Below are 22,514 nucleotides of genomic sequence, written 5' to 3'. Positions count from 1 at the left end.
AAACAGTAGAATCACTTTGAGGTCTTCCGTGAAGACGAAATACCTTAAGAATCAGAAACAGTCTAGAAAAATATATGTTTCCGAACTTCGTCTTGGGCAAATAACTATATCCAATATTACCTTAAGCACGATCTAAAGGGCACTCAAAATATATATAACTCATCCAATTCAAAATATCAAACAAGAGATTAAGCAACAATTACGTCATTAAAAATAAAATAGATATAAATTAAAGAACGAAAATATTAAATATTACTATTTTATGTTCTCAGAAACATGACTGGGCCTGAATAATTGTAAATCATTATAATAAATCCGTATAATTTCTTTTCTTTTTTTCATTTCATTTTTTCCCTTTTTTTTTATATGACCCATGAGGGTATTGTCAAGCATAAAAAAGTAGAATGAGATTTATTTTGACATTATGTTTATCTTGAAACTATTTAATAAGTTGCTCAAATTTGCAAGTGTCTGTTTCTAAAATCATTTTATTTTTGTATAAAATGAACAACATTACTCATTCATTTGACAGGTCATGACATTCTGCAACATGGTGGAAATACGTTTGGTTATTGTTCTTTTATAACTCTTTTCCCCGAGCAAGAAATCGGAATCTTCACTGCTATGAACGGGTATGATGCCAGATATATTTTGCGCTTGTTACTACATAGTTTCCTCTCTGACGCTGCTTTGGAATTGACGCCACTTCTAAATGCTGATTCCATTCGCTCTAAGATCAAAAGACCAGAATACCTCCCCCTAATTACTGAAGAGAAAAATGATTCAGTCCAAATTTTCGAAAAGTATGTAGGAGAGTACACCAATTCAATTTACGGAAGCATGAAGATAAAAAATAACCACACAAATCTGAGTTTAGAATATGGTAACTGCAAATGGAACCTTTGGAAACAAAAGGGCGAGGAGAGGTTTTTGGCGGAAGGTACTGGGCTGATCAAAAATTTAATTGATATAGGTCCTTTTACATTCAAGACCGAGGAAGAGCCATTTTCTGTCGAAATAGAGGGGTTTGGCATTCGCATTGCTTTCAAAGCCCCTACTGTTACATTTCGTAGACGTACAGAAACTCAAAGCATATAAATGTCAGACAGATGTACAACTTGCTCTCTAGGCTCAGAGAAGATGACAATGTTGAAAAAAATGTATGATAACATTTAATGACTGGTTATAATTCATACATATTCTTTTTCAAAAGTGTATCATGCAGTTTTAGCAACTGTTGTGTCTATATTGGACCGTCAATATCATCAAAATGGATACGATGATCTGCCATATCCATTACGTACATTTATATGTAGACAAGACTTTTCATGACAAATATTCTGAGATTTTATTTTTCATTTATGTACAAAGGCACCCATAGGTATTAGTTGTCTAATCATTTCTTTCAATGAAATGTACAACTGTATTTATGGCTTGTAAAAAAAAATAATATCCATTGTATATTTAAAAAAATGTTTTGTGTCCTTATTTTCATGTAAAAGATTAAGGATATCAATTATACGAAATTCTAGAAAGACTATGATCATTTATTAAACTGAAATTCCTGAGTTAGTCTGTAGATTTTTTTATGCTCAATAATTATTTAATATTTTGTTTTAATTTTTTTCTGATTTTTCTGATAATGAAGTTGCTGGTAACATGAGACATATATTTTTAACGTTGTAGTCATCAGCTTTATATCCAGAAATTGAAAAAAATCTACAAGATATTGTATTATTTATTACCAGGAACCATACAGTTCTTAGGTATAAAGTATATACATTATCAATACTCTCTCCCTCCCTCTCTCTCTCTCTCTCTCTCTCTCTCTCTCTCTCTCTCTCTCTCTCTCTCTCTCTATATATATATATATATATATATATATATCTGTATTTCTGTGGGCGTATGTATGTATGTATGTATGTCTAATCATTCCATTAACTTTTGGACATTAGGCATACCGTGGAATCATTTAAATTCGTGGGGGTCAATGTTCGTGGGCAAGCAAAATTTTATTGTTTTGTCGGGATGTAATTTCGTGGGCAGCTCGTTTATTCGGCAGATTTAATTCATTAGTAAGTTGACAAAAAAATTGTTCCCGGAGATGTAAATTCGTGGGTAAGGGTGACCCACGAAATCCACGAACATTGATCCCCCACGAACAATGATGATTCCACAGTAGTAGGATCATAGCAAAAAAATCCTACAAGATTCTTATAAACTTCTAATCATTCTTAGTTCAATTATAGCAGAAAAATCACCATAATATAAATTTAAAAATGGAATTATTAGGACATTCTCATGACACACATGTAAATTAAACTTCTGCCCTTAATTTTGAACATTTATAAAGATATTTTAAACAATATCTCGCTTTGGAAAATAAACCAACGTAAACATATGCAGTCAAAGTCAAATCAATCATAGAAGCGCCTATATTAAAAATAAGATTCTATACCGACAGTTTGCTTGGGTACATTTTTTCTCTTCCAGCTCTAAATGCAGGTTGGCTCGGGGAATCCAGTCATTAGTCATTAGAAATTGGCTAAAATACCTAAATGACACTCAGTTGCATCTGGTGTTGAAGTAAAACCTTCCTCCTTTTTTTATCTTCTTTATTGTGTTGAGGTTGTAGAGCACTGTGTATTTTGTGAATCAGTCTTATTTTTTCAATAACTTGTCGAATTTTATTGTAAATGATTGCTTCTGATTTTCTTTTTCTAATAAATACTTTTCTCTTTTATTACAGTATAAATATCATTAATGGTTGCTGTTCTTGTATGGATTTCTTGCAATAAACTTTTATTTCACACTAGCGTTGTTTTTCCCCTTCAGAAATAACATACACGGTAGGAAGGGAACATAGATGTATCTAATTGAATTAATTTCACAAATATTTAAAAAGATGAACAATAAGAAAAATATCTCTTCAGTTGCTTTTATATGTATTAGAAAAGAGTGAGGTTCTTGAATTTACTTTCTCTCATGATCATTTCAATTGCACAGAATTAAGAGCTCGTATACTCCTCCATCTCTCCCATAAAATGTCATGCCTTAGAAACAGCAGCTATTGCTTAAAAACAGATGCCAGTTACAAATTAGTTTATCTTCATATCGTTTTGTTCAGTTAATAAAGTGTGGCTTTTTATAAGGTTTTTTTTATTTGACGCTGTATGTGAACAGAAAATTCAATTATGTACAATTGAAAATGCGAATTTCTCTCATCGATCAATATAACAATTCAATTAATGATTTTTCTCATTCCCTAGCATTTATATTTAATTACAATAAACAAAACTATCTCCATCTTCTATTTGATAAACCATACAAACACTTAGGTCTCTCGCACTTCGCTACCAAGGGGACTGTAATCATTGCTGGAAAGATTTAAATTGAATCCATCTTTGAAATAATATTTTTTGCCCTTTCCCGACTCAAGATAAAAAAAAGATTCGATAGGTAGTTGGGAAATATTTTCCCCATAAATTTTCAACATCAGTGCTGAATTCGTAAAATTTATAAAAACTGCAGAAAAGAAATTTAAGTATTTGTTGCAGGATGTGAAATTCCAGATTTAAAAAAGTATTTCACTGAGGTTTCAAAAGTTTTGAGTCGGGCCAGTTTTTAGCCAGTAGTCTGGACAGGGCAAAAAATCATTTTGTTAAAGATGGCACGATTATGTAATAATTGGTATGGAAATCAAGGAAATAATGAATTATCTGCATCATAAAATTAAAACAAAATAAGCCCAATTAATAATATGATTGGCTCATGTTGGATCTTCAGACAGTTATGAAAAGTTCAAAACGTTGTCAATAACGTTGCTTATGACTTTATGATAATATAAGGCATTATGACGTCACGATTAAGTTTACAGTAGCGGTTGCATGCATTTTTCAACGCAGTAAAAATATAATGTATAATATTAAAGCATGGAAATAATATAAAATCTGTAAATATATTATCCAACATTTGAGATTTAATTTTGGATAAAACAGTCTCATAAAATAGTCATCTTTGGTAACACATGCGATTTCATCCGATGTCTACATTAGGCGAAATATTCTGTTTTTTTTTTTGGGGGGGGTTTTTTTTTGATTAGCTGTATCAGTCTAACGTAATACTGTACTGTGTAATACTTTGTTGTGACTTGACTTCTACATTTTGATCAATGTGAGTGGACTGTGTCTTTACTGTAGCATGACATATTTTTAGATTATTGGAAAAATCTTTAGTTAAAACGAATTCGTTTTTTGTGTCAGTGATTGTGATGTTCATATTATGAAACACAATATACATGTAGGCCTATAGCTGTGTTAAAAATATATTGAACATGTTCGACAATTTCAAGAAATGGAGACCCTAAAAATTATTTTGCCATGTCGTCGCAATTAAAAAAAAGTTACTCAGTATTTGATATTAATTTTTTTCTTTTTTTTTTTGGGGGGGGGGGGTTTATTTCTAATTATCAGGGATGAATATACATATATATGACGTGTATATACTAAAAATGCATGTTTACAAAAAATTTCTTTTATATTTGTTCATCTTAAGTTAATTGTAGTTTAGAATTTGTGTTTCCATTCTCTTTGCAGTAAATCAGCACATAAAATCATAATAAGTAACTAGATTGAAGAACAGTCTTCGTTTACTGTTCATAGTGCTAGCTGTCGATACTTATGTCTAGAATAATGATAACGTAGTAAAGAGCAAGGCGTTCGTAAAGTAAGCATTTTAGACTGAGGATTTAGGGTATTACGATATTTATCGCATACTGTTAGACGAAGGATAAATGTACATGTATCACATTGACATAACATTAACAGGTATTGGTGGGGAAGTCCTTTCAAATGTACATGTATCACATTGACATGACATTAACAGGTATTGGTGGGGAAGTCCTTTCCCCAGCATTGTTGTGCATTTCATATCATGTGTCAAATAACGAATGCGAACTCCGTTTGTTTTGGCGTTGTTGATAGTAGATGTATGTATACACGGAAATATAATTTTTTACCCCCCCCCCCCCCGAGAAGCAGCGTACATGTTAAAAGATTTCATTCAATCTTATATAAACAATATAAAATTCTTTTATAGTATAACAGAATTTAATTCTTATTTTCACTGATTAGTTCAATGAATTCTAATAAAAGATAATTTAATCATGCCAGGGACTAATTTCAATCCGTTTGTCCTTAATTACAGATCAAAGAATCACATCAGACTTTATCTCGCTTAGCTTGCGTTGGTGTTCGGAAAATTGATAACCCACTCTAAGTTATGTTGAATAATCAAATTATTGATTTTAAATGTTTGATTATTTTGAAATTACTGTCATGTTTTTATTCAATTACATGTATTTACAAACAATATAAACTTTTACATCTTCGGGCCAGTCCACATGCCGGGAGAATCGTAATTCATTTTCGCTCGTGTCACAATTTTCAAGTTCTATTTCATGCGCGGGTGTAAAGGGGGGGGGGGGTGTCGGATGTGAGTTTGGCCTCCCTGGAATTATTTAAGAGAAGTGAATTTTCTAAATTTGTAAAGTTACTTTGCCCCCGGAAACAAGGGTTCCTCTTACAATAGAAAGGAGAGTCGTGTATCTGAAGAAAATTTAGTAATGAAAATGTCTAAAGTGTCTCCCCCCTCCATGAAATAGGTTTCCCAGGATCGAACAAAGTGTAATAATAATAGTTGATGTAAACAACACACCCACCCACTCAACTTCTCCCGGGAAAATATTCCTGGATCTGCACCTGTGTTTTCCTTGATTTCGATATACATGTATATTTTCAAAGGACAAAAAAGGGTATGCATCTGCAGTGCCTTGGTATTTATAATTGAGTCAGAAATATATCGCAGGTAAAAAACTTTCTTCGGTGTTTGATTTCTGAGAATAAAATGTAAATAACATGCTAGTTCGTTGCGCCAATTTGTATACTGGACCATGATCTGATCATGAGCCCGGTACAAATTCATAAAAGAAATAAGTATAAAATAAGTATTCGGAGAACACACTTTCCATTTAACGTCATGTCTGTTTCATGCATGAAAGTTACCTTTAAAATTTGATTACAGGCTACATATAGTCTCACATATATAATTAATTCGGTTCTTGTATGCGTTTCAGCAACTGTGGAATCATTTACATGATCAACAGAATTCATAAATGTTGCTAATTTCTGTAATGCAGAATAGACCATGGTAAACGTTATCGTTTTTTTTCCTAACCCCGACACTTAGCATCGTTTTGAGGGTGAGGAAATGGGGGAATAGGCTTTTTAAAAAGTCAAATTTCCGTCTTTTTTTTTTTTTTTTTTTTTTTTTTTTTGACGCTCTGAAGTGTGTAAGAAAAAAATTAGTCATGCATATTTCCGTGCCCTGTCTTGTGTCTAAGAATGTTCTTGAGGTTATAGTCAGAAAGAATGAGTTTGAAACGAAACAATTTAAAATCAATTTTCAAAATAGATGATGCGACTTGTAGCATTTCAGGAATTAATAAAGACTTTATATAGAATTATCTTCTTTCTTTCCAAAGGGTTGACCTATATATCCAGGTGTTTTAAATTCCAAATTTTTTTCACATCAATAAGCTTACGATACAAACTGCATATAAAGCAGAGTAAACTTTAAATTAGTAGATTTTGATATAAAACTGACGGAAGATTTTGGTTCATGTACGGATCCTTTTTTCCTCTTATTTCTCAACTGTTTTCGCTGACCTTTGTTTAAAATAACTTCTTATCCATTTATTTTGCATAGTCTAAAGTGTAAATATGTTCTCTCTCTCTCTCTCTCTCTCTCTCTGGACTCGAATTTTTTTAATGACTGCCTATTTCAATGTGCCTGTGAATAAGAGGATTATAGGTATTCGTGTCTGCTTTTCAATGCATTTTACATTACAAATATATATTTGTAAAACAGAAATTGTATGGCCGAAACTTATATTTTTAATTCATGTGTTTCACCCCATAAAGAAGCGCCTAAGAAACAACATCGATGTTGAAAGTATTAGGATAAAGTACAAATTAGCAGTAATAATTGTAAAGACATTTATATTGTTTTTCAGTGTTCATTTTTTTTTTTTGGGGGGGGGATATTTTTTTTTAATTAAAGTTTTCTAGCATATCTATAAGTTAAACTGATATTTCATAGTGAATGTGAAAACAGTCTTGTTCCGAGTGGTCAGTCAGTTGTTTATTTAGTCCTAACACCAGTCAGACGCAGACAGAGAACAATAGGCAATTAGGACCTATTGTTAAGCTGACCATTGCAAATTACATTAGATATATATACTAGAACCTACCCTGGTTCTGCCTCAGTGCTTACAATGAAGTTGATAAAAGAATAGCGCGGGGCGGATCAATGATTCTTAATCATAACTGGGTCTGAAAATTGAAAGTAGATGATAGAGTAAATAAAATATTTTAAACAAAATTAATTCTGTATCACAATAAGAACCATAAGAGCATACTAATTAATTTTATGATCAGAAATCGGAACATTTTGTTCTGATAAGTTCCAAATAATGTAGAATTCCATCACGATATTAAACAAAAAGGTGACATAGGATTAATGTCTAAAACTGTATTCAAGTAATCAGGCCCTGTCTTTAGCGTATTTTACGGAGACAAGAGGGGGTGGATTATAAAATAGCTTTATACAATCCTCCAATCATAAATAGTATAAGCTCTCAGCAGTTTAAAATATATAAAAGTTGCGTATAAATTAAAAAAAAATGATTGATCGATATCATAATCGAAACGTAGATTAGGAGTCGTCAGAAATGCAACAAAAAAGAATGGAAAATTACATTCAAATTCTGGGCCGTCTTAAAATAACAAGAAAAAGAGAAAAAGAGAAAAGAATAATAACATTCCAGTGCTTTTGATAATTGTTTCTGAATTCGTTACATAAATGCATAAAAATTAAATATTATCTGAATATTATCGGAAATTGTTATACTCCTAGATAAAAAAAAATACTTCTTTACAAACATGTTCATTTTATCTGATTGAAAAACATGCGGGTTTAATACGAACTAATTCTTTTTAATAAGTTCGAAGAAAGTCCAAATATGTACATTCAATGTGTCAAAACGGACTGACCTTGTTGATGATTTGATGATTCAAAGTGATATAAAGATTCTACAGCCACTTACAACAGGACAGGACTTTTTCTTGAAATAATAGTGAATTATTATCGTTATTGCTAATACATTGACCGTAATCATCCCAGTCAGAAATAAATCTATTATACTATTTTTTTTTATTTCATTTGTTAAAACATAGCAAGTATATCATTACTTTAGAGATGTAATGTACAAAAACAATTCTATAAAACATCATAGTCTTCTTCATAAATAATTTTTAGCGATGGATAGCTTCAACTGCAGAAACACTGCCTCTTAAAACATTGTATACTTCTACCGTTTTGCTTCGGTGAACAATACAGGGGCCTACTGGGGTATATACTGTGGCATACCGTAGGTCTGTGTAGGAAGCAGTAGCCCTACTGGGGTCTACCGTAGGCGTACTGGGGCCTACTGTAGGTAACTGTGGCATGCTGGGGATACATACAGTGGCTTACTGAGAATTACTGTTTTTACAGAGGAGGCATACCGTACCATACTGTAGATATACCGTAGATAATACCGTAGAAATGCTGTAGGTTACAGAGAAAGACAGGGGATTTTCATACGGACAGGGGTTTTGAAAGCCAGTAGTGATAGCAAAAAAAATGTACAAGTAGATGACAAGATCAAAGTCAGAAATATTAAAGAAAAAAATATGCCTCGCTTTTCTTTCTAAATGTTCTGCAAAATAAGTCTACACATATAAGAAAGTTAGTAGGAATATTGATTGATTGATTGTATGTTGTTTTACGTCCCGTTCAAGAATGTTTTACTCATATAGAGATATCAGTTAGTAGGAATAATCTTTCGTACTACATTTACCATATGAATCATTGCGCCATAAATGTACCATAAATGGATAAAATTCAAGTCAAGACTAAACATATACCTTGACCTGAATTCATCAAACGCTCATAACGCCCACTGAATAGTGTTCAGTTTTTACCAAACTGTTAATAGCGATTCTCTGTAACCACTTAAACTTCTTTGCCACGCATGGTCACCAATTTTGATGAAACTTTGCCCATTATTACAACTTGACACCAGAAACATATATTAAATAAAATTTCGTTGCTATGTGTCTTGGTTACCATGGTAACAGCCAGAAAAGTTGAAAAAATTGAGATTTTCAGCTACTTTGAATCTTTATTACGCCTTAATAAAGACTAAGAAAAACAAACAAACCATTCTCCCAAAAACATGACACCTTGTTGCCACTTATGCTATAAAGTAACTATTTAGAATTTATTTCTTAGTAAGTGGTAACCATGGGTACATTTGGAATACATTTTAGATGCTGAAAAATGCTGAAAAACGCTCAATTTTCACCAATGATAGATGTTACATGATCAAACTCAATCAACAACCTAAGAAAAACAATAAAAAAATATTTGACCTTATGTAATTAGGTATTGGCAATATTATTCTAAAAATAACTTTCATGGTTGCCATGGTAACACAGCGTCACCATGCAAAATCTGTTGCTATGATTGGGTTAATGCTACTATCTTGAGGAAAAACAATAAAATTCATGACTAACACATATGCATCCTTGGAACCTTGCAACACCGACAACATAAGAAAAATTGGGATTAAATGTTACTTTGCATTGTAACCATGGAAACAATGTATCAGTCGTTTAAAGTGATATTTTTTGCTCCTTTAGGAATTTACTTACCTTTTAATCAAGAAACATATTATTTGACTCACCTTGAATACTACTTAACTGGTAGAACTAAAGTTGAATATCATATATTGATAAAGTTTGTTGAAAAATACATCACTGTTGCTATGGTTACCAAGAAGGGAAAATGTTCAATTTTGTTAATTTCATATCAATATTTAACCCTATGTGCCAGCTTTTTGCATCCAGTTAGAGATTGGGTGGTAGTCAAAATTTAAAGTCAGGTTAGTTGTTCATATATATCAATCATAAAAGTTTTGGGAATCTACTTACAAGGGTGCGTATCCAAGGAAACAGAATATTTTTCAGATTTTTATGCATATTTTTTCGGCTAATTTCCATAGCAACGCTCTATTTAAAGAACTGAGTTTGAATTTTTTGAAATGTGAAAATTAGGGTCACACCAATGCCTTTAAAAATTGATCATCAGTTACATAGAAATATGCTTTTTAAAAAGATAGGATAAGATTAAAACACGAAGAGAGTAAATTTAAAATTCTTTCGAGGTAAATAAACCATAGCAACCGTTGCCAACCTATAAGAAATATCATATTTCGTCCTTGGTATATGTTACAAGGATCTCTTGTCTATTATTTGCTTGCATTTCAACCTATAATTGTTTTTATTCTTAAGTATATGACTTTATAAAATTAAATGAACAAAATTATTACTTTTGAATACTTTGTTTCCATAGTAACGTATGTAATAGTTGATTTACCAAACATGTTTATCATGCATTTAAGACATCAGGCCTTCAACTTTCAGAAACAGTCATTGCCACTTGTTTGCTTTGCTGCAAACGTTAACTGGGGGACTCTGAACATGTTGAAAAATGCCATTTTTCAAACGTTAGGGCGTGTTGCTATGGTAACCATGACACTTAGCAACCAATTTTTGCCTGATCTGAGTTTACGGTATCAAAGACTTTTATCATAGAGAGTTTGGAGAAATTCTGAGACTATGCGTGCCACAGCTCCTATATAAAAGTTCAAGTCATTACAGAGAATGGCTCTTAAAACTTATTATCCAATGTTGTACGCATCAGGAAAGTAAAAGGTAATGACATATGAACTTCAGAATTGATCATCTCAATTCAACCGAAATCAAGCTTAAAAAAAGCAGAAAAGGAAGTATCTCTTAATGGATGTATGTGTCTGCTCAAAAAAGAAGTTGTAGGAAATGCTGTAATGGAGAGGGACGTTAAACAACATACAAACAAACAAACCTTGGCGTCCAAAATATAGCACAATATCTACAAACGCTTTTTCGTGTAGTTTAACACGATATCGATATATTATATTCCAGGTCAAAATATTCTTTTCTTCTGTTCTTTTCTATAGGAGGGTAGTGAGAAATTCCTCCCTTACCGCTACGTTTCAGCTCCTTGGTAGCTGCCGTGAAATCGACCTGTACGAAAATTTACGCCCTCACCTTAGGCTTAATCATTTATTTACAAGGTCTTAAAAATTAATGACTACAAAACTTTTACATTTTAAAATGTCACGCCTTGTCTTCACATGTAATTAAAAATTTTTAAAAAAATTGTACCAAAACATGATCTTTCTTCATACATCTACATAAAAATGTGACTGCCACAGTTGAATTAAAAAAAAAAAATCATTGTTTAAGGACATACGCAACGTAGTTCGAACTTTATTGTCTTATTTCCCAGGAGTTGAAGAGTTCCAATATTTAAAGGAACTGTATGCTGTTGCACACTTCTGCTAAAACAAGTTTGGATAAACAAAACATCTAGAATATATGTTTGGTAATTTTTGTGTATTTTTCTTTGAATTATACGAGAATTTTCATCAATTAACATCTTTTCAAAACCCTGATAATGCATGCTGATTTTTTGTCTACGAACATCTGATGGCAGTATGATCTTGAATTAAGAATATCTTGAAAAATTATCAGTAGGTAAGATACGTTGCGTATGTCCTTAAAAGTCAATTCAACAAAACAATTAGCTGTTAATTTACCACTGGCTGATTATTTTCACAAAATTCTTTCTGTCTACGAGGAATGTGTGTGTCATTTTTATTGTTCTTCTTCCTAAGTTATCTGGAATAACTTATCATTTCCATGATTCCAAATTTCACTTGCCAAATTCTTCACTCACCACATGTTGAAGAAAATACAAACTGAAATGCGTTTCTTGTTTTAAAAAATGACTCTTCAACATTTTCAATAAAATGACTCTTTTATGACATTCTATTCTGTATTACAGATCAGAATGCAAACAATCTTGTCTAATTTCCCTCAACACTAAAACTTACAAAATATAAGAACAATTTTTATATATTAATCAGACGTCTGATGTCTTCGTGTATATTTACCTCCTATAACTTCCACTACAGTTGAATGAAGCACAGGTGTTAGATTGTATTTCTTTTTCCCATGAATCTTCAGCAAGCTCTCAAATGAGAAGAGCAGCATTGCCAGTTTACAGGTAAGGGTGGATGGAGACTGACTTCTGGCCTTCATGCTGACTTGCTGCATTTGCCGCAGTTCTCATTTTACCTTTATCGGCCATAATTGCCGAGGACTTGAACAGTTTGAAGTGCTGACATGTATAACTGCACTGCAGAAAATCCTAATATTTCCAGTTTTAAAATTGATGAAAGTAGGTTTTTAATCTCTTATTCAATTACTTTTCATAATCTTCATATATTTGTAAAAGGCAATAACGTAAGACCCCTTTCTACAAACACTTTCAATATACATGACTGTATATATAATAGCTGCTCATGAAGTATGTAGATCTTACTTAAGGGGATGAAGGATACATGGTCACATGACTCTGTTTAACTACGTCATAGTCTCCGTTTATATAAGTGCAAAACGTGTAAATCATCAGTTCTTGTATTAATTTTTGACAATCTGTTTACTTTGATTACCATCTTATATATTAAAAAATAAAAAGTTTTAACATTCTTGTAAACATTAACACATTATGAAATTGTTCGATCCACTCCTCTGTGTCCAACAAGTTGGTGACGTCATACACGATCTGTTACTGTACCACAAGATCATACTCAGAGAATACAGGGGCAGTATTATTATGCAAAAACAGGTCATAATCAGTATGTGATGAAATATTTTAAGAAATGGGGAACACAAAAATTATTTTTGCCTTGCTGATGACGGAAATCTTATTTAGGTATATCTTATTTCGCTTATTTAGTGTACGTGTGACGTCATAGTTGGTTTTTCCCATACTCGAGAAATGTAAACATGACATGCTTATGCCTTCTTTCACGATGTCCTGTGCAATATTGAGGTCAGCTTCACCATTCGAAATTTTTACAGTTAATCAATGATACGAAGGACTTGCATTTCAAGGTAAATTTAAAAATATTGAATGATAGAATTTTTTGCAAATTAAGTTTTTTGTTATTTAAATTGTCTTAAAAGTACATAATTTTCCCTATGCAGTGCCATAGAAGAAACTTGCTTTTTCGAATTTTAAACCCTATTCATACTCTGAAATATTTTATAAGATACATGCGCACTTACATATTTTTTATCTATGCTTAAAAATTTCATTCTGGACCGAGTGATGGGCCCGGAAACATGGAAAATTAAAACTCCACTTAGATACTGTGGGGCATAATATTTCTAAAATAAGGTAAGAAACCTAATGATATAACTGCTTTAAGATATGTGGGACATTCTTAATTTAAAATATACAAAATATAAAAAAAAATTGAATGAAAAGTATTTTTTCAGCTCAAGGTCCTTCTTCCCCTTAAATGAATATCCTCATATCCATGTATGTTTTGAAATGTACAGTATGATGATAATAACACAGAAAAAATTGCAGCTGTTTATTTAATAGTTATAAATACACTATGATCAGAGACCTATATACTATATAGGTCCCTGCTATGATTTAAGATTTTATTATCTACATCAACCAAATTAAAAATTATTAATCCATGCAATATTTTTTGTATGTTTTATACAAATAAGTTGAATTCCTTAAACAAGGCCATAAATTATAGAATACTTAAAGTCTTTATCATACTATAGGAAAACTATCGTGTAGATGTTTCAACGTGTGGAGGAATGGGGCACTTCAATATGGATGAAAAAATTAATTTAAAAAACTATTTAAATTTTGCCCCAAAAATGTACTTTAAGAATTTTCATCAATTTAAAAAAAAAAATGAAGAATCCCATGTATATATTAATATTTTAAATGATGACTTACATCTCAGAACCTGACTCCTAATCCCAACTGAGCAGTGAACTACACTTTTAGAGTACACTTTTAAAGAATTGTTTTCTATTTAATTTTCCTTTCTGATGAAGATGATCTGTAGACTAAATACATTTTGAAACCTTTTTTTTTAATTATTAGTGAAGTTCTTCAAGGAGCTATAATACATCACATTAACCTGAAATATTTGGACCTCTATATTAAAAAAAATCATTTTGGCAATTAATGTGCATCTTATTTACATAATTTGTACATTCACAGGATGGAACTGTACCATCATGTCAACTGAATGGTCACTGAAAGGTCTGGAAAGGTTACTGAAAGGCAATGTTCTGTCATTAAATCATCTTTCAGTGAACCTTCTATCACCTGTTAACTGAGTGTTAGAGTTTTATCCTGTGATTTCAGCCTTCACCTTATATGATAGCTAATGAGAGACTAAAAATCTCTTATATTAACGTAGAATTTCTATTAAAGTATGATTGCAATGAAAAGGGTTAGTTACAGATTGTGGACAAAAGTATTAAAGTATTCGCACGATAGTAACAGTTTTAACCGACCTTAAAGCGAATGGTACAATTCAAGCTGTCTCTCTTTGCAATGCCAGGATTAAACCAAAGATATAATTTAACCTCGTCTGAATCTCTATAATTCAGATATACTAGATATAACAAGGAAAAGTAATGAAAATAACAAAACTAGTGTGTCAGTGAAAACTACCTGGCTTTGTTTGAGACGTGATGGTAACAAAGGATTTGTTTTTAAAAAGAAAAAAACCCGAGGGGCAAATTGTGTGAAATCTGTGCGATGTCAAATTGTAATAGAAAATGACTGTAAATGACTGTATATATAGAAGATATTTTCCAGAAATTTAAGAGGCTACTAATTGGATGGAATGAAATTTTAATTATTTTTTCAACTTATTTTCAAACATTCCGTTGTTAAATGACACTGCCATATACCAGGGTATTTGTATGCAGAGAGTAATAGAAGGGACGTAACAAATCGATATATTGCAAGGGATACATGTACACTCAATGCACAGCATGTGGCCGTGAAAGATGGATTTAAAAAGTATTAGGATATTTGAAAAAGTGTTGCAATCATGTTGAAAACATATGTTTATTTGTTTTTTATCTAATTCTGTTGTTAAGCATAATATTCAGCACGCGGTTTTACTAACATATTTTTTATTTACAATTATACATGGGCTGTAGAGACCCTAAACTAAAGTACGAACAATTTTTTTTTGAGAGACAATCTATTGACGAATAAGTTGATGATACAAAGATAACTATATTCTCATTTAATTTCAGCATTTCGCGAAGAACTGTATGCAAAAGAAGCATATTTTTCCCCCATATCAAAAGTTTCTCACAATCTTGTCTTCATCCCAAGAGGACAGGGCAAGAAGTCAAAAAAAGATTTGTTACAAATTTGAAATACACAGGGGAAGTCCTATATTGCTGACGTAGTGTTTAATCTTTCCAAAAAGCTGAGGCAACCCAAACAATTACGTTTTTGATCGCATTTGCTGTATATTTTTTTGCATTTCTTGAGGAATTTGAAAAATGGCACCAGGAAACCAGAATTCGAATCTTTCTCTATATCAAAAGGCAAATCATTATTATGTACAAAAAGATTACTGTATTCCTGACTTAAATCCAGTAGAAACTTAGGCATGGCTGTTTTCATACATAGATAAAGCAATTTTGGCTGTGCAGAAATGAATCTAATTACGTTTGATAACTCATTGACCTGTTGCTGACAGGTAAATAGAACCCACTAAGGGTGTAAATATCACATCTGGGATGCACCAGTCATTATTTAATGCATCATTTTCTTTATTCCAATAAAAGGAAACATATGAGTTGTGATGAAATAGATAGAAACACAAAGAGTTTATTTTTCGTGTACATCATGCACTAAGTATTTTGATAACTTTTCCCTCGCAATTTGCTTTGGTCCATCGCTTCCTTTACCAACATATACTTGTCGTTAATCCCCCTCCAAAAATAAGTCGTGTGAATTGTTTGTATACATATCCCATGTAAACATGTAAATTTATTGTTGATGAAAAATAATCAATATCGAAATATTAAATATTGAATGAAAATGTTAAGGACATAATTCCCCCCTCCCTCAAATTATTGACTCAAGGTGTTGGACAGGGCTAATAAAGGGGTCGAATCCTTCCTGATGCAGTACCGATTTGACGCCACTTAACAGAGAGCGGAACCCCAGCCGAACCCTGTCGGTTTCTTAGTGCACCCAGATCATCCAAAAAGCACATTCCGGGCGGACCAAAAGCGAACGGATTCTCATCTTAAATCAGTACCAATGACAATAACATAATCATATTTCATAAAATAAAAATTGAAAGACAAAGAAGAGTTTGTCATAATACATATATTTAAATGTTATTTTGTGTTATGCAGAAATTATAAAGAAATTCCAACGCAATTCTGAGTCTTTTTTTTTTTACCCATAAACAAGTATATACGAGGGTTGTCCGCAAAGTTCGTGGACAAGCTAAAATTTAAATAAAAGTTGCGTCATAGTTATAGATATTTATTATTAGCATATTTATAATACTTTACTACACGTGAATTAAAAAATGAAAAAAAATTATTCTATTTTAAATGTGTAATTACAATTATGACTTCATTAGACTCGGGATTGTGACCCGGAGCACAAATAAGTTTTAATTCAAAAATTATTTATCACTTTATACATTTAATTTGTATTTTGTAAAATTCCGCGGAAATTTGGATGGCTTTCACATTATGAGGTTGTCAAAAGTTATAAATTCAAACCTGTAAAATTTGAACGTTCAAAGTTCCGAAATGGCAGAGAAATCTAGGTCAGAGTTTATTAGGACAAGATCTGCATTGTTCGATAAAGGGACGTTTTCGGAAAAGGTGGGGCAGGGAGCAGTGATAAAATTTTTGTAGACATCGGAAAATCACCAACAGAGACCCATAAATTCCTCAAACAGTCGGGAAATCATAGTAAAGTAATCCATTCTTTAGGGTTTAAGTGGCACAGAAGATTTTCGGACGGAAGGGACAATTTACTGGATGACATGCGTGAAGGAAGACCATCTTTCCGAGATTGTAGTGCTGTAAAAAATGAAGTTCGTAACGTGACTTTCCGTACATACAGTCGTTTTATGCGGACAGAGGTTTGATGATTTGCAGGCTCTGAGAAAGGAAGTGTTAAACGTAATTTCACGTATGAATCCAGAATAGTTTGTGCACATTTCTGATGACTGGTTAAAGCGACATAAGAAATGTGTTGAATTAAACGGTATCTATGTTGAGAAAATTTAAATGTATTTAGCTTTTGACGTCGGGTAACGTCAAGGATTTTCGTTTTATGCTCCGGGTATGAGTATGTATCTTTCTTGTATCTGATAAAAATAGAACTATTTGTGCTTTGTTTGTGATTAAAACTTTCATATTAATAAACTGAAACCTAAATTTAATGAAAATGATAGTTTCTTATATTTTATCAATGTTTGTCAGTAATTATCAATGTTGTCCACGAACTTTACGGACAACCCTCGTATATATCGGTTGTTGTTAGACCATTATAAATATCTTTCTATATATTTACTACGAATAAAAAATCCAGCAAAGCAAATAAGTTCTTTTTTTTCGTTTTTTTTTTTGTGGGGGGGGGGGGGGATTTGTTTGTTTGTTTGTTTGTTTATTTTATTTTTTTTAAAATCGGTTTTACAATAGCATTGTTTACCGATAAGTCAGTCCAACATAAGAATTGTAAGACCGCAACGCCACTGCTACGTCACAAGTAATTATTCGTCGTTCAATATTGGCGACACGGAAATAGCCGAATTTAGAGCGGCAAGAGAGGCCGTATGCTCCTTGAAAGATGGCGTCACGGGAAAGTTATGTTTTGTGATCAATGATTTCTGTGAAATAATAATTTTATTATTATTATTTTATTCTTTGTTATTGCATCTTTTTTTATTGATAAAGCCAAAATATTGCTTTTAAAGTAACTTTTTATATATTGATTTAATCAGTTCAAAATTTTTCACTTGAGTGTTCTATCTTAAGGGTATAACAAAACAGTTGTAGACTGGGATTCTGGCAACATTTAATTTGTTGGACCTGAAAGTGAAAACGTTGCCCTTGGCCTTAGGCCTCGGGTAAAATTTCACCTTCAGGTCCAACAAATCATATATTGCCCACATACCCGGTCAATAACTGTATAATATTTCATGTAACAACTAATAACACGTACTGATGCATATTGATTTTTTGTGAATTAAAACAAAAACAGGAATTCTGAGACTATTGCACTAGCAATACTAGTCCCCTACCGGCAAGTGTAATCTGGTTCCCATTAAAAATTGAAAATGCCATAATTCCGTCAAAAATCAATGGAGCGCAATGAAATGCAAACTTGAGCTATAACTCATCAAGGAAAACTCGCATACCAAAAATCAGCTCAATATCTGCAAGTGTTTAGAAAAAAAAAATGCGGAAAACCCTGAAAAATTGAAAGGGTCGTAATTCCGCCAAGAATCATTGAAGCGGAACGAAATGCGAACTTGATCTGTAACTCATCAAGATACACTCACATAACAAAAATTAGCTCAATATCTGCAAGTGTTCAGAAAAAAGTGGTGCGGAAAACCAAGTGGGACAGACTGACAGACAGACAGAGGGACAGACAGACAGACGGACAGCTAGACAGACAGACGGGCGGACAAACTCAGAGGAAACCTATAGTCCTCTCCGGTTTCACTGGAAGGGGACTAATAAGTGAAAATCAAAATATAATAATCAAATTTAATATTAGAAAGAGGAAATTGTGCAGAGTTAACAGAAAATAATTAAATAACTAGAAATTCGTTGCTAGCAACGACAAGTCTTCCGTCAAATTAACCATCCTTATCTGTGAAAGTGTATGCATGTTAAAGTATATTTTTATGTGCTAGTAATAAATACATTTAAAAAAAAAAAGATTACAAACAGGGTTTTAAAGATTTTTTGATTTATTAAAAAGGTGAAAATAGCGCAGAATTCAAGGAGAAAAAGAAAAAAAATCAAACATTGTGTAACTTCGGAATTGGTTACTTGCGTTTTATCAAGAACAGTTAGTGGAAGAAATAATCATATAATTGACGCAAACTATTGATCTGTTTACTTCCCTTATTCTTTATGCATTTATTTTTTTTTTTATTTCATTCAATTACAAATACAGACATGTCCATGTCATCTTTTTCCCCCTGCGTTTCTATATTACTGCATCAGTCCTTATATCTACTATGAAAAAGGGGATACAATATATCGCGCCAAATGTCACGAGTAAATCTTAGCGCATTTTCTCATGGAATGTACGCTCTAAAGAATAACTGAAATGGCTTTAATGGAATGAAAAAGTATGCGCGGCTAGGATAAGGTTGTCCGAAAAATATCACAGTGCACCAACCGAAGTAACTTCTCTAAACTCTCTAGATATTACGTCATGATAGCATATGACAGCAGGTCACTGCAAACTTGAGCTGACATGACGGGCGTGTAATTACTTTAACTTTCGTTTCACATGACATAGAATTTTTTTACGATGGTGTTTAATCAGGTTTCTTGATCGTTGGTTTAAGCTTAACGTGCTGTTATGATGCGGAATATTTGCAAAAGAATATGGTTATCCCCTTTTTTGTCTGATTTATAGGTATTCAAACAATTATAACAAAATCAATGAATGTGAAACGTCCGTAGACAGAGTTAAATCTATAAATTCTGTATACACACGCTAATGGACTGGCACAAGTGATTAATAAGGATAAATTGAAGCTATTCTGTACGAAACTACTAGAAAAATATGCCCTCTAACTGAATTTCGCTTCGGAATTGTATGTATTTTTTTTCCTTATAAATTCCTAAAAAGATTGGAAAATGCCCCCTTGTATGTGGGTAAGTTGAATTGCTCGTAAAATACTTTCTTAAGAAGAAAAAATATGACAAGCCCCCAGCACTTTATATATACCAAATTGACTTATGTAACAAACCGTTCAACATAGGTTTGTGTTTCACTTGTGCCGATGCGTTTTTTTTTTTTTTTTTTTTTTTTTTTTTTTTTTTTTTTTTTTTTTTTTTTTTGCGATATTTAGGAATATTTAGAAGTGTTCGTCAAGTGATCAACACATTCAGGTGATTTCACAAAAATGCTTTTTAAAAAAAAAAAAACCCTCCTTAAACTCTCTTCATAAATTGACTGCACATGGAAACATAGATTACAAATTGAAATGAAAACCTAGCTGAAAACACAATAGATATATCTAATTCATATTAAGTCTTCGGGCTGTCTTTGCTGCGTGTTCTTATAGATAGCCCATTTCCTCACTGCTGCTAAATTTGATACCCTTCAAAGGTATATGGTGACGCCTCTATATGAGTGAAAAATTCCCGAATGGGACGTTTAACAACATACAATCAATCATTCAATCAAACGTACATGTGCGTACGACGTTTTAGAAATCTGACAAAATTTATGTTCAGTAACTTGCATATATAGAAAAAAAAAATATTTATATCAACTTCATTAAACAAAAATCTTTCAAAAAATGGTTTTATTATTTTTGTCCTTTTTCATTCATTTAATATGATACCAACCCTGCATGCGAAAGAAACATTTGTCACACAATATTTGCTAAAAAGATTTTTTGCATTAGTCGGGCAAGCTTCTTGAAAAGCTGTTACTTATAACACAATTTGTATTACAGTTGTGTAATCCCTGTACTTTCACATTCCTTATACGGCCTTCATACTGTAACGAAACGTGCCAAACACCCTTGTATTTCATGGTGGGTGTTTAAAGGCAGATATCAAACTGAATGAACCCAATTCTTCATCAAAATGAATTAGTATAAGGTGAATGGTATCTGCCTGTGAGGCCGTGTCATCTCTTAATTCTATCTGTAAGTATATACATTGTGGTCTAAGAAATGCATCAGCTTGGTAATACATAATCATGATATTGTGACTTTTTCATCTCAGCAAACCGTCACGGTAGCTCAATCGGTAGAGCTCTCGCTCCGTGATCGTAAGCTCTTTGTTCGAATCACAGCCACGACTGACCTAAATCGATAAAAATAGGTAGCAACTGTTCCTTCGCCAAGCGCTCGGCACTTTGAAGTGAAAGTTGCGGATCATTCAGATGAGACCTGAGGTCTGAATTCTTTACGATAAAATATGAAGATAATTATCAGTATTCAATCTCGAAAGTCCAATGAAACTATACAGATTTGGAGCAGAGCAAACACGGACTTCAAAATTTAGAGGTAGGATCAGGTACCATGGTGGAGTGAGCATCCCCTGCCGACCGGTCACACCCGCCGTGTGAAAATTGTCATGATCGAAAAAACAAACCCGGAAAAATCCGTAGGCAGTTTAGTGTATAAGAAATGGCCTAACAATTAGTATGAAAATCATCAGTCAGCATTTGACTTAATGATAGGTAGTATGTGCTGACAAGGTCATTGTATCGACCGTAAAACTGCGAAATGATGCCTTCTATCGAGACCGTTGTTTCATCAACTTGTTCGTCAATAGTTTGCCTCGTTTTAGAAATTGTTCATACGTGTAGCATGCTCTTGCGTATCAAATTGACTGAGAGACATAAACCCAATATGCAGGTGATAAGGGTATATTGCTACATACATGTAAGTAAAGGAAGTTGACGATTGAGAAGTTGAAGTCATCACGTTTATCATAAAGCTTTGTTGTTAAGTTACCGTTAACGTCCTCTTATAGTAAAATATCTAAATATGAAACAGATGTGTCAGAATCAGTGGTATCTTTTATTGTAAGCTTACTGGGATATAAATCGACATATGAAAGAAAGTAACTATTGTTAATTGATAATACGTCGTTATACGAAATGCCGAGTTGAAGACCACAGCAAGTGTTTTCTTCTTCTCATGTAGAAATTTTTGAATAAATTCTGCTTCATATGAATACAAAAATTGGTCTGCTTATAAGGGGGTGCAATTGGTACCCATTGGAATTCCAACAGATGGTTGGAAGACCTGATCTCCAAAAAGCTACATAGATATTGGCAATCAGAAACTCAAGCATCTTTTTAATATCAACTTCCGAGTACTTGTGTGTACAATCAGAATGCTTTTTAACAAAGTAATTTTGCAAATGACCAATGACAAGGTACGTATATTTACGAGTTCCATTTTTATTGAAAAAAACAGTTGTCCATGGTGTCAAGAAGCCTGGACTTCAATTTATCATGGGGAATAGTTGTATAAAGTGTTGAAAAGTTGAACGTTTTGATGTAATTGATTTTGGAAAAAAAATGTGGTTTTAATTTTTCTAGAAGTTCTTTTGAGTTTTTAAGTATCCACATCTGATTTACACAACTTCTCAAACATACTGTTGTACAGTACTCCTGAAGTTTCTCCTTCATTACAGTAAATATTTTAG

At 32.5% G+C, this 22,514-nt stretch overlaps 1 protein-coding gene across 1 annotated transcript in view; it reads left to right on the top strand.

Moving 5' to 3' along the window:
- The window catches only part of LOC133172870 (uncharacterized), a 29,866-nt gene extending 28,618 nt beyond the window's left edge, over positions 1 to 1,248 (top strand). Inside the window, exon 6 of the mRNA XM_061307704.1 lies at positions 533 to 1,248. Within this exon, the coding sequence (XP_061163688.1) occupies positions 533 to 1,098 (566 nt within the window). The 3' untranslated portion in view covers positions 1,099 to 1,248. The remainder of the gene's footprint in view (positions 1 to 532) is intronic.
- The last annotated feature ends 21,266 nt before the right edge of the window (positions 1,249 to 22,514 follow it).

Source organism: Saccostrea echinata, unplaced genomic scaffold, assembly GCF_033153115.1.
Source record: "Saccostrea echinata isolate AGI-Se365-2 ecotype Australia unplaced genomic scaffold, CSIRO_AGI_Sech_v1 ptg000055l, whole genome shotgun sequence".
In the NCBI taxonomy this organism is placed as follows: domain Eukaryota; kingdom Metazoa; phylum Mollusca; class Bivalvia; order Ostreida; family Ostreidae; genus Saccostrea; species Saccostrea echinata.
This window is presented reverse-complemented; position numbering and strand designations above follow the sequence as displayed.